Source organism: Oncorhynchus tshawytscha, linkage group LG09 (assembly GCF_018296145.1).
Source record: "Oncorhynchus tshawytscha isolate Ot180627B linkage group LG09, Otsh_v2.0, whole genome shotgun sequence".
NCBI classification, from domain to species: domain Eukaryota; kingdom Metazoa; phylum Chordata; class Actinopteri; order Salmoniformes; family Salmonidae; genus Oncorhynchus; species Oncorhynchus tshawytscha.
The window spans coordinates 49,623,228-49,650,067 of NC_056437.1; the positions used below are offsets into that span (position 1 = coordinate 49,623,228).

The 26,840-nt window shown below is 43.0% G+C and overlaps 1 protein-coding gene across 3 annotated transcripts in view; it reads left to right on the plus strand.

The window, feature by feature from the left end:
• Nucleotides 1–704: 704 nt before the first annotated feature.
• Nucleotides 705–26,840, plus strand: part of LOC112258076 (protein Aster-B-like) — a 102,244-nt gene continuing 76,108 nt past the window's right edge. For 2 of the 3 annotated variants that reach the window (XM_042326980.1, XM_042326981.1), the window contains exons 1-2: nt 705–1,520; nt 5,153–5,227. In XM_042326980.1, coding sequence (XP_042182914.1) covers nt 1,021–1,520; nt 5,153–5,227 — 575 coding nt within the window. In that variant the 5' untranslated portion in view covers nt 705–1,020. Of the gene's footprint in view, nt 1,521–5,152; nt 5,228–25,311; nt 25,773–26,840 lie in introns of those variants that run through there. The other variant, XM_042326982.1, reaches the window with a different exon arrangement.

Sequence of the window (26,840 nt, forward strand, 5' to 3'; positions counted from 1 at the left end):
ATAATGTTGGTAAATTGACGTCGCTCTATATCCAATATTGCTTCCCGGCTGTATGTAATAACACTTAAGATTTGCTGGACTAACAATGTAAAAAATAATACATTAAAAAAATGAATTACTGCATAGTTTCCTCAGGACTTAAAGCGAGGTGACCATCTCTGTCGACGCCATCTTGCTGTATTGTTTTGGAGAGTTTTTTTTACCCTCTCCACAGCGGCCCCGTCAATGTGGATGGGGCCATCCTTTCTCTGCTGTCTCCTGTAGTCCACGATCAGCTTCTTTGTTTTGTTGACGTTTTAGCCTACAGAGAAATTGCAGGTTCTCCCCCTCAGGACCACTGATGATAGACGTGTCTCACTCATCTTAGACTCTGCATTCCAAATGGCACCCTATTCCCTACATACTGTGCTACAATTGACCAGGGCCCTATGTAGGGAATAGGGAGCCATTTAGGAAGCAGGAGGGGGTTAGCCTCCCATCACAGGGGAATCAACAGTCTTTTGCTCTGAATCGTCTCCCTGCTGGGAACGAGAGGAGACCAATCCTAATAACAAAGTCCTGTGCTCCCTGTGCGTGTGCGTATCTGCATCATTTAGTTTATCTGAGTGTATAATTGTGAATGGGAGCTGTGAATACTTGCATGCATGTGGCTAAACCATACTTAGCATACAGCACCCTTTCACTTTACTCTGACCTCTAGGCCATGGCTGTGATACCAGGGACTAGAGCAAGGGAGCCCTGAAGAGAACTCATCTAAGTGGGCTGAGAACACGCTGTGGCAGCTGGATCAGAAATGCACAAGACCTCAATCCATAGAGCATAGATACCGGGAAGGATAATGACACAAGGAGATGCTATACTGATACAGTATACTCACTCTCACTCTGGACAAAACAGTGAGAGGAGGCTCTCTCCACCTACATTAGTGCAGCCCAGGAAGCATCCTGCCAGGCACCCATTCCCTCTCTCTCTCTCATCCTCCCTGGATAGACGTGACCGCTTCGGCTGCTGTATTCCTATATGAGCCAGTTGTTGGTGGGACAGAAGATCATGACCGAGACCCTCCGGCTTCCCTCCTTCCAGGTGCAGGCCCCGGGGGACTGGCAGACCCCGGATGGAGACCCAGGATCAGAAGCCTCCGCTGGGGGAAAGGTACCCATTGCGGGTGGTGACTCTTCCGCCCTCTCCAGTTCTGCCACTCCGTCCCTCCGCCGCAAGCGCTTCAAGATGCGGCGCATGAAGAACGTGCAGAGCGAGAGCAGCGTGACCCCGGCTGTGTCTGCAGCGGCTGCCACTATGAGGTCAGAGGTCATGAGTAAGGGCCAGGGGTCGCACTCCTTCTCAGGGGGCATGGAGTACTTACAGCTGCCGTCCATCGAGATTACACCATCCAGCGACGAGGACGCGGCAACCACCTGGTCCAACTGCTCCACACCCAGCGCTTCGCCGCGACGCAAGCGCTTCCTGCTGCACCGCTGGCTGAACGTGCGCGAGAAGAAGGATCACTACACTGAGAGCAGGTAAGTTTCCCCTAGGTACAGATCTATGATGTGCTTCCCCTCCCCAATCCTAATCTTATCCATTAGTGTGCAAAACTGTGTATAATGTAAAATACACAGTGGGTTACCCATTAAGTGTTAGACATAAAGTTGGGCCATCCTAAGGCACCCTTATGCATCAAAGTGTAGTTGGAACCATGTAGAAATGGAATCATATCAGAACCATTAAACAGAACAATAATTATGATTATACTTGGAGGTGCTGGTCTAGGATCAGGTGCCTCTTGTCCATTTAATTGTATTGATTGTGATATAAAAACTGATCCTAGATCAGCACTCCAACTGATCTCAACGCCTTATGAATGCAGGACCTGGTCTGTAGTGGAGAGCTGGAATCCAGTTTGTTTTTCTTTTGTCTTTGTGTATAATCCTCCTGCGAAAAAAAATGACACCTACCTACTTCTATCAAAGGGATGTGGTTTGTTGATTTCTACAGCTTCCATCACTTTTTCACTTGAACAAGCCCCTAATAGTGATTAGTGACACGAAAAAAACTGCACTTAGTGGTTGAAGTCCTCAATGGGACCCTATTTGTTTATTGAAACTCCATCCCAGGTTTGTGTTTCTCATATATACCAGCTGTTGACGTCCAAATTTGATAATATACATGTTCTGTAAACAGGTTATTTTCACCCCCAAGCTTATCTTGACTAAATAGGCACCTTGAAATGTTACATAAGCCACAATGCAGAGTATGAATTGCATTATAAATTAAACCAGGCCCGTGATACAATGCATCATCAAACAGCAGGAAATGGAGGAGTGCGCTTAAGAATAATGGATACAAATGTTTTATACATACAAATGCCATTGCTGCCAGAGTTTGGTCTTCAGTGAATCTGGATGATATGCACAGCACTGGAATGCAATAATAATACATCGTTTGGGAAATAAATGGTTTGTATTGTTTTTAAATGGGGGTTTATGTTCACTATTGGAATTTGAAGTTTTGGCCTTTGTATTTTATTAGCATAATTTAATGTTAATTGCCTGGAGTTGCCTGGTGTCTATTACTAACTGTGTCTAAGTTGAAAGTGCATATTTTTGTTTTATGAGGACTATTGACTACTACAGTATTGTCCCTGGCTGTTCACTACTTTAAAGGATGTCACAAGAGATTAGGTGAAACTGATCTCTGACTGCATACTACAGCCATTCCAAGAGACAAAGTGATTACTACAATCCATGCTTATTACTGTGGATAGTTCTGGAGTTGACCAATGTCCTAGTCCCATTGATATGTACAGGCTTACAACTGAGAGCTAAAGATAATGTGTGTGTCCCAAATGGCACCTATATAATGCACTACTTTTGACCAGGGTCCATAGGGTTTTGGTCAAAGGTAGTGCACTATATAAGCAACAGGGGGCCATTTGGGACAAAGCCCATGTAAGAAGTGCCAGGGGACAGCTGGAAGGAGTCTACAGGGCTATATGAAATATTCATAGCCAACACTGCTTTCTGAAGACCTGGGCTACGTCCCAAATGGCACCCTATTCCCTATATAGTAGACTACTTTTGTAGCCCCCATATGGGCCGCGGTCAAAAGTAGTACATTATATAGGGAATAGGGTACCATTTGAAACACAGCTCTGATTTAACTAATATAAAACAGTACTGCTGCTTATGTAGCCCAGTCAGCCTTTAGTTTCCAGTGCTCTGACACATAGCCTGGATGGCAGATTCATGCACCCACGCCTTATTGTTGTCATGGCAAGTCTTGCCACGTTGGCTATCGCAGAAACCGACAGGCTGCTCTCAAGGTATATTATTTGCTATGAGATGTGCCACTTTTCTTTCACATTCTTTCATGTGGTACATGTAAGGCACATTGCAGTTGTGGCACTCTTGGTTATGTGAAGAGGCCTATCCGACCAATGGAGGCTTGTCTTTTGTTGATGTAGTTGCCGTTGTCGTTGATTTTGTCTGGATGCCTCTTTGACAGAAAATATCCCCACTGTTTTTACATAAATGTTGCTGCCTGAACACTGGCAACAATCCATGGAAATACTTTCAATAGAACGAATTATAGCTTAAAGTGACTAGACGACCAGAGATACAGGATATGTCTCTACATGCCGGTTTCCCGGACACAGATTTAATACTAGTTCTAGACAAGAAAATGTTCCATGGATATACTTTTTAATCCAGGATTAGGCTTCAGAAGGCCAGCAGTTTTTTTTTTCTCACTTGACCAACTAGCCACTCGACCCCTAGCAATAGGCTACTATAACTAGGGACTGGAGTCTTTCCTAGTCAGGTCACATTCAGGAACAACTCCTAACGTAACCATAACATACTTAACCTCACATTGCATTCACATTGGCTAATCTTGACTCAAACCCACTTTCCTGATGTGGCATTTGGAAGCAATGCTTGGATCTTGAATCCAAGCATTGCTTGTGAGAAAGACCCGAGTGAGAAAGACCCGATCATGTGACGGAGAGCCATGTGAGTGACAGGTGCTTTGGCACGCAGCTGGGAGAAGGGAATAATGTGATTATATTCAGCCCACGAGCACAACGGCCACTGGCCGCAAAAGGCATGGATTTTTTTAGGGGGCATTACAAAGGGGATGCAGGATGGGAAATTCGAGGCATTTAACAAGTGCTTGTCAAATTGTGAATGAGAGGCTGATGAAGTGTGTACAGCCTGCGCAAAAAAACTAAGCAGAGCTCGTGCTTTTCATGCAACTTTAAAAAGAAAAATCATAATTGGAGTGGCATCGTGCAGCCTTGGAATGTATCAAAATCTAAACATATAGCCCAATATTTGTATTACAACTTAAGTTCAATAAATAACTCTAAATTAAGCATATAGGAGCACCTGTTTTTTTGTTAACTGCTCAACACAGAATAGTCGCATGTGCGCACTCCCTCAAATCGTTTGGAGACAGATATATTTTCTATTTTATTCAGCTATATTCAATTGTATTCTTCATACTATAATATACTATAGAAGAATGCCACAGAATTCTAAGCAAACCTTGTCTGCTAAATTAACTAGTGTAGCCCACAGACATATGTCATAGCCATATCAGGGCCTAACATAAGGACAACTCAGAGTATGCAATTCTGTTCTTCTGAAATAGACTACATTTTCTTTATATCCTGTATCTCTAGACCTGTCTAAAATAGGCTATATTACATGGATTTATTCAACTTTTTATAATGTAGATGTTCCAAAGGTCTGCTTCAGTGGTTTGTAGGCTCTGCGGGGAAGCCAGGAGATGCTACATTGTTTAACAAGGGACATAAATAAAGGGGTCATAGCTTTTCACCTGGATTCAACCTGGTCGGTGTATGTCATAGAAAGAGCAGGCGTTATATACTCAGTGTAGCTTCAAAGCATGGTTTAAACTATAATTTTGACCTCATAGATGGTCAGTCTTTGCATCCATAGCTTTTTCTGTTGAGTTGTTACATTTCATTTAACTCTGAACTTTTCTAGTTGTCTCACACACACACACACACACACACACACACACACACACACACACACACACACACACACAAACAGACGGATCTCTGCCGGTATGTGTTAAATAACACATATTACACTCTAACACTGTATCTCTGGGCTGTGTTTCCCAGCAGGGAGAGCAGCCTACACAGCAGCCACAAGGAGGACTCCGCTCGCTTCTTGACCCCTCACAGTCGGGAGGAGAGGTGGGTAACACCTGTGTGTGTGTGTGTGTGTGTGTGCATGTACTGTATGTGTGACTGCATACTGTGTGCATGCATATATGTGTTAACATGCATGCTTGTGGGCAGCTAGGTGAATGTGTGCAATGATAAAGCAAATGCAATGTCCATGTGTTGCTCATGAAGACTTTTGGAAGACACTATGTTTTACATGTATCGCCTATCAGACAATTTAGCACAACTTGCTAGCGTGCAAAGAGATGTGGTGAGGATGATGTGTGAGGTGATAATTCCACTAGAGGGCAGTTCTTAACCAAAACCCTCAATGGAGGTCTACTTCACAGTAGTGCAGGGTTAGTCAAGGAGAGAGAGAGAGAGCGAGAGAGGGGATGTGTGTGAGAGAAATGGAGAAGGGAAGATAAAGTGATGAGGGAGGGAGAGAGAACGAGAATAAGAGGGGAAAAAGGGAGAGGGGGACTGTTTTAAAGAGGGGTGTTAAAATGCTCAATTTTAAAGGGGAGGTTAAGTAGCTGTGAAACGTGCCCGTTTTTTTTCGCACAACACAGCCTCAGAGAATTCCCCCCTTTTTTCTCCTCTGCGCGCTTGCAGGTATAGTAAGCTTGAATTTGAAATGGTATGCCCTCTCACAAAAAGGCGTAGCACACACCCCCAGCAGCCCCCTGAGGGGGGGTGCCTGCGAGCTCATTCCATTGAACTCAGGTCGGAAGAACATCAAAGGTTCCAACCCACCCACTTTAAATAGACATCCACTCCTCAGGTCATTTTGGCCACTGTCCCCGTCAGCATCACAGTGTGCCAGTGTAACAGTGTAGTAGACAATAGACGTCAAATTACCTAGAAACACCAACACAGATACATTTTCAATGAAGCTCCTTGAATTATTTCTCCTCTTATCCCTTTTCTCATTAAACCCAACCAGCCGCCACTATATCCAACCAGACAGGTATCACTAAATCATTTATATATACACTAGATGTTTTGAAGCCACTTTGCCTCCATCTTGGCACTCCCCCAACTCTGTAAAAAATATTTAGGAAGTTATAGAAATGCATTTATTAATGTCTACATTTGTTTTTGTCACTTGTATTATATTACAGACACCTTAATGCATACTTTTAATTATATTATTTGAGCTAAATAAAAAATATATATATTTGCAAACATTTTCCTTTAAAGTATAATTTTTTGAAAGTACTGATGCTACTGTCCCCACTACAACAAAAACATAGTTAAATACATGTAATTTTGTCTTTGAAACATTTTATTGAAATACTATAGAATTCCATTCATTCCTATGGAGGACTGCACATTCTGGTAAGTGCCAATATGGCCTACTAGTGGCATCAAAGCCTCTAATTGGCCAATACATAGCATCAGCCATCCAGGGTTTTTATATATCATTGGTATCACTCAGTGGCTCACTGAGGCTAGATACCCATCTTTTATCAGCACTGGCCAGCTCACTAACAGACCGCCTGGCACACTGATGCATTTATTTATGGTCACGTAACCTTGAGGCTCCTTCTCTGGGGTGAAGGTACGGCTAACTATCACGTTAATGATTTATAACGATGCAAATGTGGTCTTGCTAGACAGAGCATCAGCATCCCCCTTGAAGGTGTTTTTCACTGTCGCCCTGAGAGTGAGTAAGGGAGTGTGTGTGACCTAATTTAATGCTCACGAGCTAAGAAAAATAGATATCTTTGTGCTGGCTGTGGCTGTGCACCTGTCTGTGATGTTGTAAAACGGTAACTAGTTAGAGTATTTGGGCTGGGTCTTGTTACTCACATACTCATCTCAGATATCTTCAGGCCTCGGTTCAAATACATTTGGTATTTCAGTGTTTTGTTTTTTTATACATATTTTCTGATATATATATATTTTTTATACTGCTCAAGAGATTAATCGGACTGGTTGGTGAACATTTCGCTAATGAATACGTATTTTTTGTATTCGAACCCGCGTCTGTTGTGATGCTTCTAGCACTGCGATGCAGTGCCTCAGACCATGGTGTACTGGGCCGTACTCACCACCCACTGTAGCGCCTTACGGTCGGGTGCCTTGCAGTTGTTGTACCAAGCGGTGATGCAGCCAGTCAAGATGCTCTCAGTGGTGCAGCTGTATAACTTTTTTTTATGATCTGAGGGCCCATGCCCATGTTGTGTCCTCTTCACAACTATGTGTGTGTGTGTGTGGACCATGTTAATTTCTTAGTAATGTGGACACTGAGGAACTTGAAGCTCTCGACCCGCTCCACTACAGCCCCATCCATGTGGATGGAAATGCAAAACTGACGCAAGATCAGCATCTAGGAGGAACTTCACCCTAGACCTCGACTCTCACTGTAGAGAAAAGCAGTCTAGGTTCCTAACAACTCATTGGAGTATTTCATTCAATTAGACGCTAGGCAATCTCTCAGGATGCTTATTTGACTCACACTGGGTCATACAGTATGTCACTTCACACAACAACAGAACACCTCGGTCCCCGAACACACCAGTTGCGGTTGGTGTCACGTGACTCGTGATGTCACTGGATGCAGACCTTGCTCTGCTCCGTTGCCAGTGAATTCATGAATCAGGACCAATTTGTGTGGACAAACTTGTTTTATTGAAAGCGCACAGCTAAATGAGCTATTTTTGTCAAAAGTACTGTCGGTTTTGAGTCAGGAAATGTGTACTTTTTCACCTAATACATTTGAGATAATCTTTTGCCAATATTTTATGGAGCCGACAGCCACAGCAGCGGGTATCAACTGCACATGGCGCCCTGGTGGGGGAGACCCTGCTACGTAGAAATGTAGCACTTTGCATTCAGCAACGTCACGAGTCAGAGAGCTAGTCTACCAGCATCACTTTGCTCGTTGTATAATTCCTTCTCATCTCTACGCGCTCTCCTCCTCTCACCGTTTCCCTTCCATTGTGGACTTCAGTGCACAATACAACATCTGTCTCAGCCCAGGTGCAAAAACCTCTCCAAGACAAACCTTCATACCATGACTATTAACCGCTACACAGCCTACATCGTTGTCACCAGATGAACATTATAGTTAACCAACTAGAACTAATGTGTTAGTAAAAGAACAATCCAATCCATGTGTACAATAAAGCAGTACAGTGTACAGCAAGCAGTTTAGCAGTTACAGCGGCGGGCCCCGGTGACAATAGATTTATAAAACCGAAAGCTTACCTTGACTTGGAAGAGTTGCCGTGTTGGACATCCTTAGCCAGCAAGCATTCCTCTCTGTTTGAGCCATGTTGTTGAGTAGGCTAAATTAGCTGAGTTAGCATCTGCTTAGCATCTGCTAAGTAGGTGAAAGTTAAACTATGAAGAAAAAAAAATACTACTCTCGCTCTCTGCTGCTTCTCCTTCATTTTTGAAGAAGTTAATTTGTTCAAAACTGTTCAACTATTGTCTTTCTCTTTGAGTCAACTACTCACCACACTTTATACACTGCAGTGCTAGCAAGCTGTAACTTATGCTTTCATTTCTAGATGAATTCTCAGAAATCATGTCCCTTCATACTGCAAGAGCTCTGTAAGGTTGGAGGGCTTCCTCCGAAAGTTGTCAGAATTACTGTGTAAGTCTATGGAAGGGGGTGAGAACCATGAGCCTCCTAGGTTTTGTTTGGAAGTAAATGTACCCAGAGGAGGATAAAAGCTAATTGTCCTCTGACTACACCATGGTGCTACTCTACAGAATGCTGCTGAGGCTACTGTAGACCTTCATTGCGAAACAGTGTGTTTTAATCCGTTATTTGTTGACGTGAAGATATTTAGTATATTTTTATCTAAAAAGGATAACTTTTTGAAAGTTTCAATATTTTTATTTTTATTAAATTCACTGAGTGGGATGGTCCTCCCCTTCCTCCTCTGAGGAGCCTCCACTGACACACACACACACACACATACACACACACACACACACACACACACACACACACACACACACACACACACACACAACCCCCTGCATTACTTAACACCTGCAGCAACTGCCCTATGGGGGGGGACATTGAGCACTGCACACACTCCCTCATAGTTAACTCCCCAGCTCCTATCCCCTTCTCCCTCTGCTCCCCCTCCCCAGTGGACAGCTCATTAATTATGTGGTGATTGTCTAGGCAGGCAGGCCGTTCCCATGGGGAGAATCATCCACACACTGCACATCGGGCTATAGCTACAGCCAGGTATACAGGTACAGGGTACTATACGCCAGCAGCGCTGAGCAGAGCAGGTGGAGAGAGGCAGAAGACTGAGAGAATCAGGAAGTGGGTCACCTTAGGAGAGGGCAGAGAGCGAGAGATATAGAGGAGCTGAGAGAGTGTTTGTGTGAGCGAGAAATTGAGAGTGGGAATGAAAGTGGGATAGCGGTAGTGGGGTACTAAGGGAGTGTGTGTGAGATAGAGGGATTTAGGAAAGAGATTAGGATGCTTTTTGGAATCTGGAGAGAAAAAAGACATAAGATCGCCTGAGGGATGCATCTTTATTAGATCAAAACCTGGCGCATATTCCGGACCCCCCTGTGTCGGCACCACAAGACTTCCGGTTTTGGGCGGGGGCTCCATTGACCAGGAGTGACAGCTCTGGGGGGTAGGAGGACAGTCACCATGGTCCAAAGTGGCTCGCTAAGTAGTCAGATCTTCTGTGGCCTTGGGGTCAGGCAGGGCTGGGGGGGTTCACTGAGGAGGAAACTGGCCTTCCGCAGGGTCAAGTGAGTAGCAACCCCCCATCTCTCTCTCGGTCTCTCTGTCTCTCTCTCTCGCTCTCTCTTTCTTTCTGCTATGGGACCCACAGGACTTGCACATTTTTATCCCAGCCCAGCATTAACCAAGCGGATTCAACTCATCGAGGGCTCGATGGTCAGTGGATGAGTTGAATCCAGCGGGTTAAGTGCTGGGCTGGTCCAAAAATGTGCAGTTGGGTGGGTCCCCAGGACTGAGGTTGATGAATTACTGATTTGCGGCACAGAACAACTCACTCACTTTACTGGACTGTTCTGAGGCTTAGACCTGTTATGGTGTTTGTTCAGAGAAAGCTGTTGAAGTGATGCTGAGTGTATGTCTACCTTTCTTTGTGCAATGTACTATTTGCTGTATTATCAATATATTGTTCTTGATGAGGTGAATACAAGTTGTTGAGTTGTTGTTGAGCCATGAGCGATAGTTAACACAAAGACGCGTGCTGGTATTGTGTTTTTCTTGATTTGTGGTTTTACTACGTAGGCGCACCGTACCACAAGATGTGGACAGAGACTACAAAGGTGTTTTGGATTTGAATGAGCAGGTTCATATTAGCTCATGGCTGCTGTGTTATTGTTGTGTATGTGTTGTGTGTACTTAATGATAGTGCACCTTGGTAAGGGTCTTTACCAGGTCATTTGGATATGTCAGTCACGGTTTATTTATAGGGCCGGGAAAGATGCCAGTATCGCGATACTCCATTAGTATCGTGGCAAGGAAAAAAAACACGAAGCAGATTTACCTTCTTTAGGAAAACAGCCCGAATGTTGGAAACCAAAACATCATTGTGTTGTCATCCAGAGTCACGTGCATTTATTTTCCAATCTATAGCACACAATATTTTACATACAGCTGTTTTTTTTAACGACCAAAGAGTTTGGTCTGCTTCGTGTTTTCATTTTCGCCCATGGAAAAAAATATTGTGATACTGGTATTGTTACAGCCTTATTTATTTACATTTGATTGCCGTGGTGTCCTTTGTGACTCAGTTGGTAGAGCATGGCTCTTGCATTGCCAGGATAGTGGGTTTGATTCCTGGGACCTAGTCGTTTTAAGTTAAAGCATCTGCTAAATGGCTTGAATACAACTGGACGAATGAATGTGTTGAGTGGTGCTGTCCTTTGAATTATGAATTGAGTGCCATGATATCAGAATGATTATTCACGCCGCGAAAACAATAGTTTTTTTTATAACTCTAAAACATGTCATTTTTCTTTCTTACAAGGTTTGACACTTTAGTAAAAAATAAAAAAAATCCCTGTTTTTTTTTGTGCTGAGAATGTACTAAAAGATAGTTGCTGAATCATGACTTCTCCAAGGTGGTGAAAACACCATTGTTTTAGCTGCTGGACAAACTACCTCTCATTGGGTGAAGAGTATTCAGCCTTTTCAATTTGTCGAGCTGGCTGTTTCTGGTGTTTTGTAAGGTCCAGGTGCTGTTTCACCTTGGACGACCTAAACGTACATGTTTGTGAGTGTTTGAACATAGTCTTGTTGATAGGCAGAGCCGTGCTCGTCAGAGAGAGAGTGTTCATAGTGGAAGCACCAGAATGGTTATTCAAAGTTGAAGTAATATTTTATTACAATTCCCGAGCATGCGAGCCCACCTTCCAGTATGTCTGTGTGTTGTATTAAGGTTATCTGTGGCCTTGTGTACCACAATCACAGGAATAGGAGCTGGTCACAGTACACACACTACACAAGGTGCAGCTCAATAGTCTATAAAGTAGCATCCTCCTCCTCTCCTTTCCTTCATCTGCCCTGATTGTTATAACATTTAACAGGTAAGAGCAGAAGGCGTTCGCGATTGCTTTCACCTATTCTGGCTTTTGTGATCTGTGCAGAATAGAATAGAATGGAACTGTATTGTCCATTGTAGGGAAGAGCAGTAAAACCTGAGAGAAAACCGCATGGGACAAATGAGAGTGAGACCCAATGACAAGGTAAAAATCTGTCGTTCTGCCCCTGAACAAGGCAGTTAACCCACTGTTCCTAGGCCGTCATTGAAAATAAGAATTGGTTCTTAACTGACTTGCCTAGTTAAATAAAGGTAAAAAATACAAATAAAACATTATTTTATTGTTATATTATTCAGTCTCCTCAAACAGTCTTATAATCATGCATCCCTGGATCGACTCTGAAGTGCTCAAGACTCGCCAACACAACACAACAGAACATCTGACTGAACCCTATACAGCCCCTGCCAACCAGGGTCCCCAAACCCTGACCTATGACCCTTTGACCTTAAGTGTCAGCCACCGGGCCTCAGAAGGAGAGAGGGAGCTCAGAGGTGAGGTTTCTTGTAGTTACAGATCAGCCTCCCCTGCCCCTCCCCACCCCCAATCCTAACCTTAATCACTAGCAGGGAAAAATCTAAACTGACCCAAGATTATTGTCTAGGGACAACTTAACCCTAACCCTAGATGCTCAGGAGGAGAGAGGGACAGATGAAAGGAGACACCCTGGCCTTTGGCGCCCTCTTCTGGGCCAGACTGTCTCACACATAAATACGTCATCACAGGAATAGGAGCTGGTCACAGTACACATGCTACACAAGGTGCAGCTCAATAGTCTATAAAGTAGCATCCTCCTCCTCTCCTTTCCTTCATCTGCCCTGATTGTTAAAACATTTAACAGGTAAGAGCAGAAGGCGTTCCCGATTGCTTTCCCCTATTTCTGGCTTTTGTGATCTGTGCAGAATAGAATAGAATGTAACTGTATTGTCCATTGTAGGGAAAAGCAGTAAAGCCTGAGAGGTAAACTTCATGGGACAAACAAGTGTGAGGCCCAATGAAAGGAAGTCGCTTAGAGAGATAGCAGAGAGAGGGGAGAAGAGGGGAAGGAAAGGGGGGGAAAATAAATGAAAAGGTCAAACCAATGACATTTAAAGCCGTAGAAGAAGCAGTGCTTCAACAGAGACCCTCTTAGATGCTGCGCTCGCTTGATGTTGAGACCACACACAAGTCGTATCTTTTTAAACTAGAAAATACCTTTTAAACACTGGTTTCATTTTATCATCCCCAGTCCCAACCTGAAATTTAACCGCAACCACTAATGAATAAAACGGAATACGTATTGTTCTGATTCACTATTCATTTTATTTACTTCATTTCACTGATTCAGTCTGGCTGGACCAATGATTTTTGTATACATCATTGCTCTGGACCGGTCTTCATTAAAACCTTGTGTGCCTATGCTTATCTTTAGCCATGTGCTAAGGCGCCTCGCTCATTGCCTGAATTAATTAGGCACTATTGACTATGATTAGGTCTCAGCTCTATAAGGGCCATTAACAAATGTTTCTGGTTCTAGACATTATCACAGAAAACATGGAACACGGTGTAATCATTTTCAGTTGTGTTGAACAGTAAAGGCAATTTTTACATTATAGTGTCCATTAGGGTGACCCCAATTAGTTGACTGGTCGATTGTTTGGTCGATCAAGATTTTTTGGGGGTCTAGCGATCTAGTATCAGTCAAAAGTTTGGACACACCTGCTCATTACAGGGTTTTTAATTTATTTTGTACTATTTTCCTTGATGACAACTTTGCACACTCTTGACATGGTGAGAAAGAAAGGTTGAGAGGGCCAGAAAAGCAGAACCAGGCCATTGGTTTGTTCTCCTCAGCTGATCTAATTGGCCAAGCCCCTTTGAAAAATGCCCCGACACACTTATATGGCAGCCAGATCCCTCTCTCGCCAGGGAAACAGAGATTTCCAGGTGAATTCCACGAGAACTAGATGAGTGCGTGTGAGAGAGATTGCATAAGTGTGTGTCTCTGTGTCTCGTGTGTGTTTGAGAGAGAGCAAGAGCATGTATGCAAACGTGTGTGTGTGTGTGTGTGTGTGTGTGTGTGCATGTCTCTGTGTGTCCACGGCTCTCTGTTCAGAGGTCAGAGTGTTGTTTGGAGGCTCTGAGGAGGTAGAGGGCTTCAGGGATGCAGCAGCAGTGAGGTGTCATATTACCATGTCTGATGATTCATCACCACCCTACTGCAGAATGCAGCTGAACAGGGTGATCTGAATCCCTCTACACACACACACACAAACATAACGCACACACACACACAGACAAACAGATACACACATACAGTGCCTTTGGAAAGTATTCAGACCCCTTGACTTTTTCCATTTTGTTACGTTACAGCCTTATTCTAAAATGGATGAAATAAACAAAAATCCTCAGCAATCTACACACAATACCCCATAATGTTGAAGTGAAAGCAGGTTTTTAGACATTTTTGCACATTTATTCAAAATTCAAAACAGAAATACCTTATTGATATAAGTATTCAGACCCTTTGCTATGAGAATCGAAATTGAGCTCAGATGCGTCCTGTTTGCATTGATCCTCCTTGAGATGTTTCTACACCTTGATTGAAGTCCACCTGTGGTAAATTCAATTGATTGGACGTCATTTTGAAAGGCACACACCTGTCTATATAAGGTCCCACAGTTGAAAGTGCATGTCAGAGCAAAAACCAAGCCATGAGTTCGAAGGAATTGTCCTTAGAGCGCCGATACAGGATCGTGTCTAGGCACATATCTGGGGAAGGGTACGAAAACATTTCTGCAGCATTGAAGGTCCCCAAGATCACAGTGGCCTCCATCATTCTTAAATGGAAGACGTTTGGAACCACCAAGACTCTTCCTCGAGCTGGCCGCCCGGCCAAAGTGAGCAATTGGGGGAGAAGGGCCTTGGCCAGGGAGGTGACCAAGAATGGGAGAAACTCCCCAAATGCAGGTGTGCCAAGCTTGTAGCGTCATACCAAAGAAGACTTGATGCTGTAATCACTGCCAAAGGTGCTTCAACAAAGTACTGAGTAAAGTGTCTGAATACTTATGTAAATGTAATATTTCTGTTTGTTTTTTTAACAAACTAGCAAACATTTCTAAAAACCAGTTTTTTATTTGTCATTATGGAGTATGGTGTGTAGATTGATGAGGGAAAAAACAATATAATCAATTTGAGAATAAGGCTGTAATGTCAAGGGGTCAAGGGGGTCTTAATATCTTCCGAAGGCACTGCACCTACACAGCACACACAGGCATGCTCATAGAACTTATACAGGCAAAAAAATACATGCACAGCCAGACAAAAGCTAAGAGGTTCACGAGGAGAAAGAGTTTAAAGCTCCGGCCAACTGTTCACGTTTCTCTCTTTCTCATGCTGGCCGATCACTTTCTTTTCTTGTCTTTCGCTTAACTCCCCTCTCCATCTCACACTACTTCCCTCAGCCTCTTCTTCAGCCTCTCCTCCCCTGACTTTGATGTGCTCATTTAGATGAAGGTGCTAGATAGCGTATAATTAGGATGCTAATTATAGCCTTCCAGAATTACTAATGTCTTGGTAGCTTCACTTTAATGTGTTAGTAGTGTCGTGAGAGAAACTGTGTGCTGTGCTGAGTAGTGACAACCGGAGTAAGGTGGAGTTTCCCCTAGATGCTGACCTTGGGTCAGTTTTGTATTTCCCTAACTAATGGTTTAGGTTAGCGGAGGCTGATTGGCGGTGGCTGATCCTAGATCTGTACCTAAGGGAAACTTCACCCTGGAGAAGTGACAGCCTTTCTATGGGAGGCCCAGTACAGATTGTAGAAGAGCAGATGCTAGGCTAAGGGATTAGCACCACAGCCTAGCGGCTCGGCTTCGGATGCTAACCGAGCCTGACAGACACGCCTGTCACCTGACCCCTCACGCCGCCTACTCATTGGATGACCGGTATCAAGCAGCATGTGGCTATAAATACCAAATAAGGTGATAGAGGGGAAGGAGGGTCAGTGTGAGGCACTCTGGGGCCTGGCCCTGTGAGCTCTGGATTTGTGTGTGTGTGTGTGTGTGTGTGTGTGTGTGTGTGTGTGTGTGTGTGTGTACCTGTGCACATGTGTATACAAGTATGGTAGTTTTGTGTTTTTTTCCCTGCTGTGCTGCTCAAAGCACAGGAAGCTGTGTAAGCACAGGAAGCTGTGTGTGCACAGCAATAGCTGTGTGTGTGTCTGTGGGGGGGAGCACTGGGCTGACAGTGAGCTCAGCCACGTCACCAGAGACCAACATCAGGACTATAATTACACTAAATGTACAGCAGCACTGTAAGCTGGCTAGCACAGTCCCCTTGCAAGACATACACCAGTTCTGTCCGGACCACACATCACACCAAAAGACAGGGATTCGATTCACAAGTCCGCCCCTAGGGCTCTCTCCTTCTTCCCTGTATTTCGTATTGCATCAGTTTCCCTCTCTTCACTGCTGTCTAAAGATAATAATAACACTTTAGTGTTACTGGGGCTAAATGTAACCCGGATCAGTTGTTACAGGTAGGACTACATTGTATTCACAGGAGTTTATACATCCTTGGTACCAGTGGAAAGTTTTTTTGGGGACGTTCAAGTCATCAGTCAATGTTGCTAACTACAGTGCCTTCATAAAGTATTCATACCCCTTTTGTTGTATTACAGCCTACATTTTAAAATGTATTAAATTGAGATTTTGTGTCAGTGATCTATACACAATACGTATACACAATACCCCGTTGTTGTTGCAAGCCTAAATAAGTTCAGGAGTAAAAATGTGCTTAACAAATCCCATAATAAGTTGAATGAACTCATTATGTGTTCAATAATAGTGGTTTATCATGATTTTTGAATAACTACCCCATCTCTATAACCCACACACACAATTATCTGTAAGTTCCAACAATAGTAGTGAATTTCAAGCACAGATTCAACCACAAAGACCAGGGAGGTTTTTCAATGCCCCGCAAAGAAGGCCACTGATTGGTAGATGTAAAAATAATAATATTAATAATATATAAATATTAATACACCCAGTCACTACAAAGATACAGGCATCATAAGAGATTAAGGAGAAGACGGGAACTGCTCAGGGATTTCACCATGAGGCCATTGGTCATTTTAAAACAGCTACAGAGTTTAATGTTTGTGATATGAGAGAACTTATGATGGATCAACAACATTGTAGTTACTCCACAATACGAACCTAAAAGTAAAAAGAAGGAAGCCTGTACAGTATTAAAAATAATACTGCAAAAAAATGCATCCTGTTTGCAACAAAGCACTTAAGTAATACTGCAAAAAAATATGGCAAAGAAATTAACTTTTTGGTCCTGAATACAAAGCGTTATGTTGGGGAAAGTCTTTTTAAGTGGGAGAACTTGCACAATTGGTGGCTGACTAAATACTTTTTTGCCCCACTGTATCCCGAAAGCATGATGGTTTCCTAAGTGCACAAGGTAACAGAAAGGAGCAAGGTGGGTAGTTGGCTAAGTTTCTCTGTAGGAAGGTATTTATAAACTACAAAATCAGATCTCTTTAATGTTCTTTGGGGCTACCTATAGAAGAAAAACAACAGCATTTGGTTCCATGATCTATCCCTGTTTATTATTTATATTAGAATAATTGAAAGGCCATTCATGTTTTGGGGGAGATCATATGACAATAAAATAAATGTCAATGCATTATCACGCCGATTACTGCCTATAGTAAAGTTGGATACTTGTCAGGTTAGGCCTATATCCAGGTCTTTGTCTCGTCTTAGTTAGCTACTAATTGAAGATAAGCTATCATTAGGGTAATTAAGCTTTGTATTTGTATTTATAGAAAGAGACACAGCAGCAACAAACTTCTGCACATAAAACCCCAGAAGTGTTGCGAGTGAGAAATAGGCAATTGGATGAGACTTTCTTTTAAAATGGTTTACTTGGACTATGAGCCCCTAACTAGGGGAGTGTGGGAAGGGATGCGGTACTTTGCAAGTGCAGCTCAACCAGGCTACACACTGCCTTGCTACAGTACGGTCTGAGACACCGTCATGCCCTATGCCCTGCAAGAAATGGATGCCAATCTGAGAGACCTAAAGTAATTGCAACTCAGTGATGGTTTCGTTGTGTCAACTGACATTTGGATTAGCAGAAAGGGACAGTTTCCTGGAGATTGTCGCCAGTTTCATTGATGGAAAGTAAATAAAGGTCACAAGGTTTTGTTGAGCGCCGAGCACATACAAGGACACCACACAGCAGAGGCCTTTTACCAAAAATATGAAAGTGTCCTGAGGAACTGGAATGTGCAGCGGCAAGTAAAACGAGTGGTGACTAACAGTGCAAGCAACGTGGTCAAGGCCCTCAACCTACCTGGTTTAGAGGAGACCCATGATGACGGACAAGAGGAAGATGAGGCATCCGACACGGAGGAGGGGGCACCACCTGCGCTCTCATAGTTCCAAATTGACCATATAGCCAAAAACGTGGACATAATGGTAAATCAAATCTCCATTTACTGTGCCCAATTCACATGCTTCAGCTCACGACAAAGGTTGCCATTAACATGCAGTATGGGGTTAGTGGACTGATTCAGAAAGTGGGGAAACTCGTGAAAAGTGTTAGGAAGAGTACATTGAACACAGAGGAAAGTGACAGATTTGGGAGTGCGTCCCACAACTGCCTGCATGACAAGATAAAACAGATAATTACACATGATTGCGTTTTTGTTGAAGTCGTTTGAAAGAGACACATTGTGGCAAAAAAAAAACATGTAAGTCTACCTCCGATGATGAAAAACTCGCTCCAAACAAAGTGCGTTGGCTACAGTTCCTGGTGGAGGTACTGACACCACTAGCTGACCTCACCGATAATATACAGAAAGAGTTGGGAAACCTGGGCATAATTCTCTCTGCCGTGTTGGAAGTAAAGAAACTGTTGACTACTGTGTCTCAGCTCATAGACATTGCTGCTTATGCAGAAACACTTATCAGATGATGTCTTCACTCGGTAAAGGCGGTACTATAATGATAAACATCTTGTCCTAGGAACCGTCCTGGACCCCAGGTTTAAAACTGAGTGGGTGATAAGGGATGAGCTGGTAGAGAGATATGCAACCTCCCTGTGAAGGAAACCGAGGCTATCAGCGCGCCAACAGCACCTAACCCGGCCCCAGAGCAAAACGAAGTGCCCAAAATACCTTGCATGTTCAGCTCCTACTTCATTCAGCAGCAGCGTTCCTCTCTTGACACGAGAGGAGAGGTATGAGAAGAAACACAAACGAGGACGTTATCACATTTTGAAAAGACAACTCCTCATCCCTGCCCCGCCTGGAAAAAGTGGCCCATAGGGTTTTTAGCATCCCCAGTGGCTCTGCATGTGTGGAGAGGGTGTTCACCACTGCTGGCCTGCTCTCCAGGCACCATCGCATGAGTCTGAAGCCACAGACTCTGGCCAAACTCAAAGTGAATTCAAAGGCACTGTAGACTGAGCCTAATAAGGCATGTTTCATTTCATTTTGATTTAATTCTAAGTAAGTCATAGCCTATATACGCAATTTATAGACTATAAGGTTTTAATACAACTAAATGCTGTTTTAAATGCAGAGCGCGTAATGTTCCTGCCAGCCTATTGTGTCGCACTTGCACATTTTTCACAATGTATTTCTTCATAGGTTATAGCCTTGAAATAATAGTCTAATAACATTCCCTAAATAATTAATTTTTTGTTCCTTTTTAGACTACCTGTCTGGCTCATGACCTATTTAGAGTGTTTATATGCTGTTTAATATTACATGTAGTCTATTTGAAATGATGAGTGCTTCTTACAGTCAACTTTTACAATTATTCATAGGGAAACAACGAAAATGTATGTTTTGAGTCCATGTCAATGGTTAAATCACATCAGAAGAAATTTTTTTTTTAGGTCTGGAACTGACACACTTTGATTTGTGAGTGTAATTCCCCTTTAATTGCGCAGCTACTGTAGCAAGAGAGGAATGTGTAGATCTAGCGATGTTTCTGCCGGTAGGTCACCTTCAGCAGCACATGTAATGGCAGAGTTTGCAAAACAATCGCCTCCCAATTGATACAAATAGTAATTTTATAGTTCTGTCAGGTAAGCCTACTTTGCAGTTAACATTTAATTGAGCAGGTTTTTGGGGCAAGTCTTTCTGTTTACCCACAAGACGGTTATCATTAGCATCGCTAACTGACTAACGTTACATACAGAATGATAGACAAACGCGCGCACCAAACAGACAGACAGGAGCAATATCGCTGGAAATTATTATTTTTTTAAGCCAATTTGCCTCGATAAATAAAGGTTAGATTTTTTTTTAAGTAACAAAAAAGCCAATAGTGGCTAACCAGGAGGGGGATAATGTCAATGTGGCTTTGATTAGATAGTAGTCGGAAGCTTTTATGTTTATGACAAAAATGAATGTACTCATAATCTATTGGTGAACTACTCATAGGTGGGCAGCGAGCTACATAGCTAGCGATCTACCTGTTGGAGACCCCTCTTAGAGACGTACCTATAAAAGACTCACATCTGTATTCACCGCCAAGGTGCTTCTATATAGTATAGTATTGACTCAGGGGTTTGAATACTTATGTAAATGAGATATTGCTGTATTCCATTTTCAATATTTCCTAAAAATGTTTTTAATTTAAAAAAAAACAAACATGTTTTCACTTTGTCATTATGGGGTGCTGTGTGTAGATGGGTGAGAAGTATTTAAAAATATATATTTTGAATTTCGGCTGTAACACAACAAATGTGGAATGAGTCAAGGGGTATGAATACTTTCTGAAGGCACTAGATGTCAAATGAATACACATCAATTATCAATGTATAAAACAATAACAAAGAACATAAAAATACAATCATTTTCAAACCCACTTACTGTCATGTGTCTTTTTCAAATATATATATTTAAAGCGCAGTAAAATGTGTGTTGCCTGTTAGTGCTGTCCATGATGCTGAAGTGGGTAGTCTGGGAAGGTTGAAGTTCAAAAGGGGTACTTGGTTGTAAAAAGTTAGGAAACGACTGTGATAGAGTAATTACATGGTAGACTATACATACAGTACATCAGTGTTGCTGTCTTCTCAGTGGAATCCACCATACTAGCAACCTTCATACTGCCAACCTTTACCAGATCATGATGGCTAGCCTTCATAAATCCTGAATGTCCATGACATGTGTCATTGGTTTTGAGTGGTTTGATTTCCTGTGTCATCGTGGCACTTCCTGAGCCTGTGGCATCTGGGGAGGTTTCCATGACAACAGGCCCATCCGTGGCACCAGTGTATTTTGGGTAAGGTGACTCAGCAAAACGTGACTGTAGCAGAAAAGAGACAAAGAGAGCAAGTGGAGAAAAAAAGGGAGGCAGCCCCAGTGCCCACTGTCATTCTCTCTCTCTCTCTCTCTCTCTCTCTCTCTCTCTGCACGTCCTCTCCAGTTTTTACCCTTTGGCCTGCTGGAGTATAGTGCAGGGAGCAAGGCTAATTTCAGTCCCAGATCTCAAGTGAGGAAGGACTTTGAATATAAAATTGGCACTTAAGGTTCCTGTTGATTTGAACAGAAACACAAGCTTTTTCAAATGTGCTATGAATGCAGAAGTACAGCGTATCATAGGATTCCCAGATGTAACCAGCTTGGAATTTGAGGAAATTACCAGAATTTGGCAACCCTATCCATGACCTGTGGTGTTTTTAGTAAGATGAAATGTTCAGAACGTTGTAGATAGAAATACAGTGCCTTCAGAAAGTATTCAGACCCTTTGACTTTTTCCACATTTTGTTAGGTTACAGCCTTGTTCTAAGCCTTTAAATTGTTTTTTTAACTCATCAATCTACAATACCCCAAAATGACAAAGCAAAAACTAGTTTGAAAAAAAACGGAAATATTACATTAACATAAGTATTCAGACCCTTAACTCAGTACTTTGTTGAAGCACCTTTGGCAGCGATTACAGCCTCGAGTCTTTTTGGGTATGATGCTACTAGCTTGGCACACCTGTATTTGGGGAGTTTCTCCCATTCTTCTCTGCAGATCCTCTCAAGATATGTCAGGTTGGATGGGGAGCATTGCTGCACAGCTATTTTCAGGTCTCTCCAGAGATGTTCGATCGGGTTCAAGTCCGGGCTCTGACTGCGCCACTCAAGGACATTCAGAGACATTCAGAGCCACTTCTGCGTTGAATTGGCTGTGTGCTTAGGGTCGTTGTCCTGTTGGAAGGTGAACCTTCACCCCAGTTTGAGGACCTGAGCGCTCTGTAGCAAGTTTTAACAAAATGTGGAAAAAGTCAAGGGGTCTGAATACTTTCCGAAGGCCTCCAGAATACAGTGCCTCCAGAAAGTATACACACTCTTTACTTTTTCCACATTTTGTTGTGTTACAGCCTGAATTTAAAATGTGTTCAATTTAGATGTTGTGTCACTGGCCTACACATAATACCCCATAATGTCAAAGTGGAATTGTTTTTCAAAATTTTTACAAATTAATTGAACATTAAAAGCTTAAATGGCTTGAGTCAATAAGTATTCAACCCCTTTGTAATGGCGAGACTAAGAGTAAACATTTGCTCAACAAGTTACATAATAAGTTGCAAGAAGTTGTAAGGTTCCTCCGTTGAGCAGTGAATTGCAAGCACAGATTCAAGCACAAAGACCAGGGAGGTTTTCCAATGCAGCGTCCAAGCGCAAGAATCGCAGAGATTCATTTCTTGACACATGCTTTTATCTTGTGCATTAAAATAATGAAAAATTTATTTGATTTAGGTTGCATATGGCCTCAACCATACACCACTGATTAATTTACCAAGATTTATGAAGTCATGAAGTTACAACTAGTAGCTAGCAAGCTACATTGACTAGCTAGGTTCGCAATGTAAACAACTTGTGTAGTTAAAGGATCATTTAGTACAACCACTAGCAACAGTTTTAATGAGTACTTGTAAAACATTAGACCAAAGCTATTGTACTTATGCATAATCGGTGATTATGGTACAGTAGGGGAAAACAGAATTAAGATGGTCTTCTCTCCGCTCTCAAAACAATGCGCTCTGTGTAGCAGGTAGAGCATGACATTGACACAACGCTGATGGCAAAGCAACACAAAGCTTATAGTGGAGCTGAAGTTTTACAGTGTAATAAATACATTTCATATATGCTATCGCAAAAATAATCATTTGGTAGTGTTTATGAAGGTCTTTGTTAACATTGAAAAATTATTCTAAGAACACAATAGCATTTTCATTCATTTTGTTACTAAAGCAACCCTGTTACTTGGCAACCCTGTTCATGGAGTGCCGCAGGTAATGCAGGATTTTCTCCCAACCTAGGCACCACACCAGACCAACTGAGCTAATTGATCAGTTCAGTGGTCCCACAGTAAAGCAGTGAATTTCAACACAAATTCCATCACAAAGACCAGAGAGGTTTTCCAATGACACGGAGAGAAGGGCACATTAATGTTATTGGTGACGGGTAAAAAAATAAAAAAGAAGACCACGGTGAAGTTATTAATTACACATTAATTACACTCAGTCGCTACAAAGAATCAGGCATCCTTCCTAACTCAGTTGCCGGAGAGAAAGTAAAATGCTCAGTGATTTCTCCATGAATGTAATTGTGACTTTAAAACAGTTACAGAGTTTAATGGTTGTGATAGGAGAAATCTGAGGATGGATCAACAACATTGTAGTTACTCCACAATACTAACCTAATTGACAGAGTGAAAAAAAGGAAGCCTGTACAGAATATTCCAAAACATGCATCCAGTTTGCAATAAAGCACTAAAGTAAAACTTTATGTCCTGAATACAATGTGTTATGTTTGGGGCAAATCCACAGATAACTGAGTATCACATCATATTTTAAAGCTGCATCATGTTGTGGGTATGCTTGTCATCGGCAAGGACCTGGGAGTTTTTGGGGGGGATAAAAAGTCCTAGAGGAAAACCTGGTTCAGTCTAATGTGTTGGTCATTACTGAGACGCGGTTAAGAAAGAGTGTTTTGTACACTGATGTTAACCTTACTGGTTGTAACTTTTTTCGGCAAGACAGATCTTCCAAAGGTGGTGGAGTGGCAATCTTTACCAAGGAACACCTTCAGTGCTCTGTTGACTCTACCAAGTCTGTCCCCAAACAATTTGATTACCTGGTTTTATGCCTTAAGCTTTGTTGACTGTTGCTGTGGTGTTATTGTCCACCATCAGCACCGACCTGTACCCTACCTGCCCTAAGCTCTCTCCTGGACTCTTACCCTAAGTATGCATTTGTCCTGCTAGCTGACCTAAACTGGGACATGTTTAAACCACCTGACCAAGTCCTAACGCAATGCGATTCCCTCAATCTTTCTCGGATTATTACCAATCCCACCAGTTATTACTCCAAACACCAAGAAAAGGCTACTCTCCTTGATGTTATCACAAATAATCTTGATCGGTATCAGTCTAGTGTCCACATACAATGCCTGTTCTGCCAGTCACATTCTGTTAATGGTCCCCAAAGCACACACATCCCTGGGTCGCTCCTCTTTTCAGTTTGCTACAGATAGAAACTGGAACGAGCTCCAAAAAACACTCAAACTGCTGTCTCGTACAACTTTATGTAGTGTTCTGCTGTCTCTCTTGTGATGTGTGTGTTTGTCCCTGCAGGAGGCTTTTTGCGTTTTGGTAGGCCGCTAATGTAAATAAAAATTAGTTCTTAACTGGCTTGCCTAGTTAAATGAATAAATAAATAAAAACAATGCAACCAGTTAGATTTTACTCACACAGCCAAGTCAAAGGGTCGCAACATGCGACTAAATGGTCACAGTCTGGAGCCCTGGGTTAGTATTGTGGATTAACAGAGAATACATAGAGTAGGCTGCATGCAGTAAGTGTCATACATGGCCATTTAGCAGTATGAGAACTTTGGACTATAAGGTTCTATCTGCATTTCTGCATTTTTTATTGACATAGCCATTTTCTGTTCAATGTTCTCTACTTATATAGTATTCTAAATACCCCAATTCATGTTGTTAAGTTAAAAAGAATACTGGATAAAACTTATACCAAAGCGGGTTCAGAACTTTAAAGACAATTATCTCAGTATCCTCTTATAGTCCCAAGCTCACGAGTATTGACTGACAACAAATGTGATTTATCAAAGTGAAAATGTGAGTTTCGGAAATTCTCAGCCACAGATCCATACAAGCACCGCATACAGATATAATATAGTACAATTAACATTAGGTTTCCCTCATTCTCACTAACACTCACTCACTCACTCAGACACACACACACACAGTGTGCTTCATCTATCCTGCATTAAGAGATTAGAGTGCCAGCTGCTAGGACTGACTGAGCCTGAAGTTTGTAGCCACACACCACACACACACACACACAGACTGTAATCCTCAGAGATTCCGGACTCTAACAGACATGAGTGAGTGAGTGTGGGTGTGCGTGCGTGCGTGCGTGTATGTGTGTGTAAGAGAGAGGGAAACCGTGCTGTAATGTCGGTGGGAGGAGCTAAGCTCGTAGAGAGCAAGAGGGATCGGATGTGAGAGGAACAGAGCATGCCCAGTAGGTCCCTCAGCCCGGAGAGGGACTCAGCTCTGCATTCATCTGCAGAGTTTGAGAGAGAGAGAGAGAGTGAGTGAGTCTGCTGCATATGGGAGAGTGCATGTGAGCAGCTGCCGCCACCTTACTTTCACTCACACACAAACTTACACACACTCTTGCTCACACACATCCACAGACACAGATGAGGCTGAAAGCGGACGAGACAGGCAGCAACAGAGGACAGCTTTAGTAGTGCTAGGGCTAGCGTTAACATTGTAGCATTGTGAGCTAGTTGAGCCCCCCCTCTCTCTCCCCCTCGCATGGGCATTGCGGACAGGCCTGGGGCCCCGGGACTACCCCCCCTGTTGCCACTCAACATGCCAAGGAATGACTGGCTGGCTAAGTGGGGAGACCTCGCTATGGGCATTGGACAGCAACGCTGCTGCTTATCTCTGCACTAATGAAGGGCTTCAAGCTCGCCTGGTAAGACTACTGGCAATATTGGTCTTTATGGGGAGACACTGATGATAGGGGGAAGAGGAGGAGGGAAAGGAGGAGGAGGAGGATCAGGAGGAGTAGCTGGGTACTTCCCTGCCCTAACACGCTGTTTATTTGTTTCCTCCATCCTTCCCTCCTCCCTCGTTTTCTCTCTCACACCATCTGTCCATTCCTGCCATCAAGGGAGGGAGCTTTTTTCCCAGCCTGAGCCCTTTATAATATGGCATCCTTGAAGAGAGCATCGTATTCCTCCCCTCAGTTCACCTCTCCTCTCATCATGCTCTCCTCTTTTCTCTTCTTCACGTTTCTTCTCAGTTCTCCTCTCCTTGGTTTTCTTCTCCTTGATTAAACTCCCATACTCATCTCATCACCTCAATGCTGTTTTCAGTGTTTCTGTGTGCGTCTCCCTCCATCCTCTCTGTCTGATATTTTTAGTGCTGGCCAGGCCTCCACAGATTGTTACAGTAGGGAGAGAGGGAGAATGCAGCAGCAACAGAATGGCGTACTGAGACATCTTTCTTTCCCACTCATGCCCAGCCATTCTTCTGCAGTGTCCCGAAGCCAAACTGGGCAAATCCACGTTTCTCCACCTAATTTTAGATCTCCGCGTCTCACTCCCCTCCCTGCTTTTTGCTGCCATAGAAGCTGCAGATGTGCAGTAGTTCTGAATACCCCAGGTTAACATGTGTGTCAGTGTGTGTGTGTTTGTGTTTTGTGTGTGTTTTGTTTGTGTGTGTGTGCGTGCATACCTGTGTTTGCATTTCCTTGCGCTGGTGTGTGTATGTGTGTGTAGGTACTTGTGTGTGTACATACATGTTTGTGTGTGTGTGTGCGCATATACTTGCAGGCATCGGCTACCGCGATTTGCGATACATTATCCCTCCCTATTGGTGTCTGCAACTGACCCGTTGTCTGCAGCTCTAGTGTAGCCAGCTAGCCACAGTCAGCCACCACAGCTAGCATGCTAACTGGAAATCGCTGACTGGCTAACAATACAACACTACTACTGGCAGTGACCGACACGGCAATGTTTCTGCTGCAGTCATTTAGCTG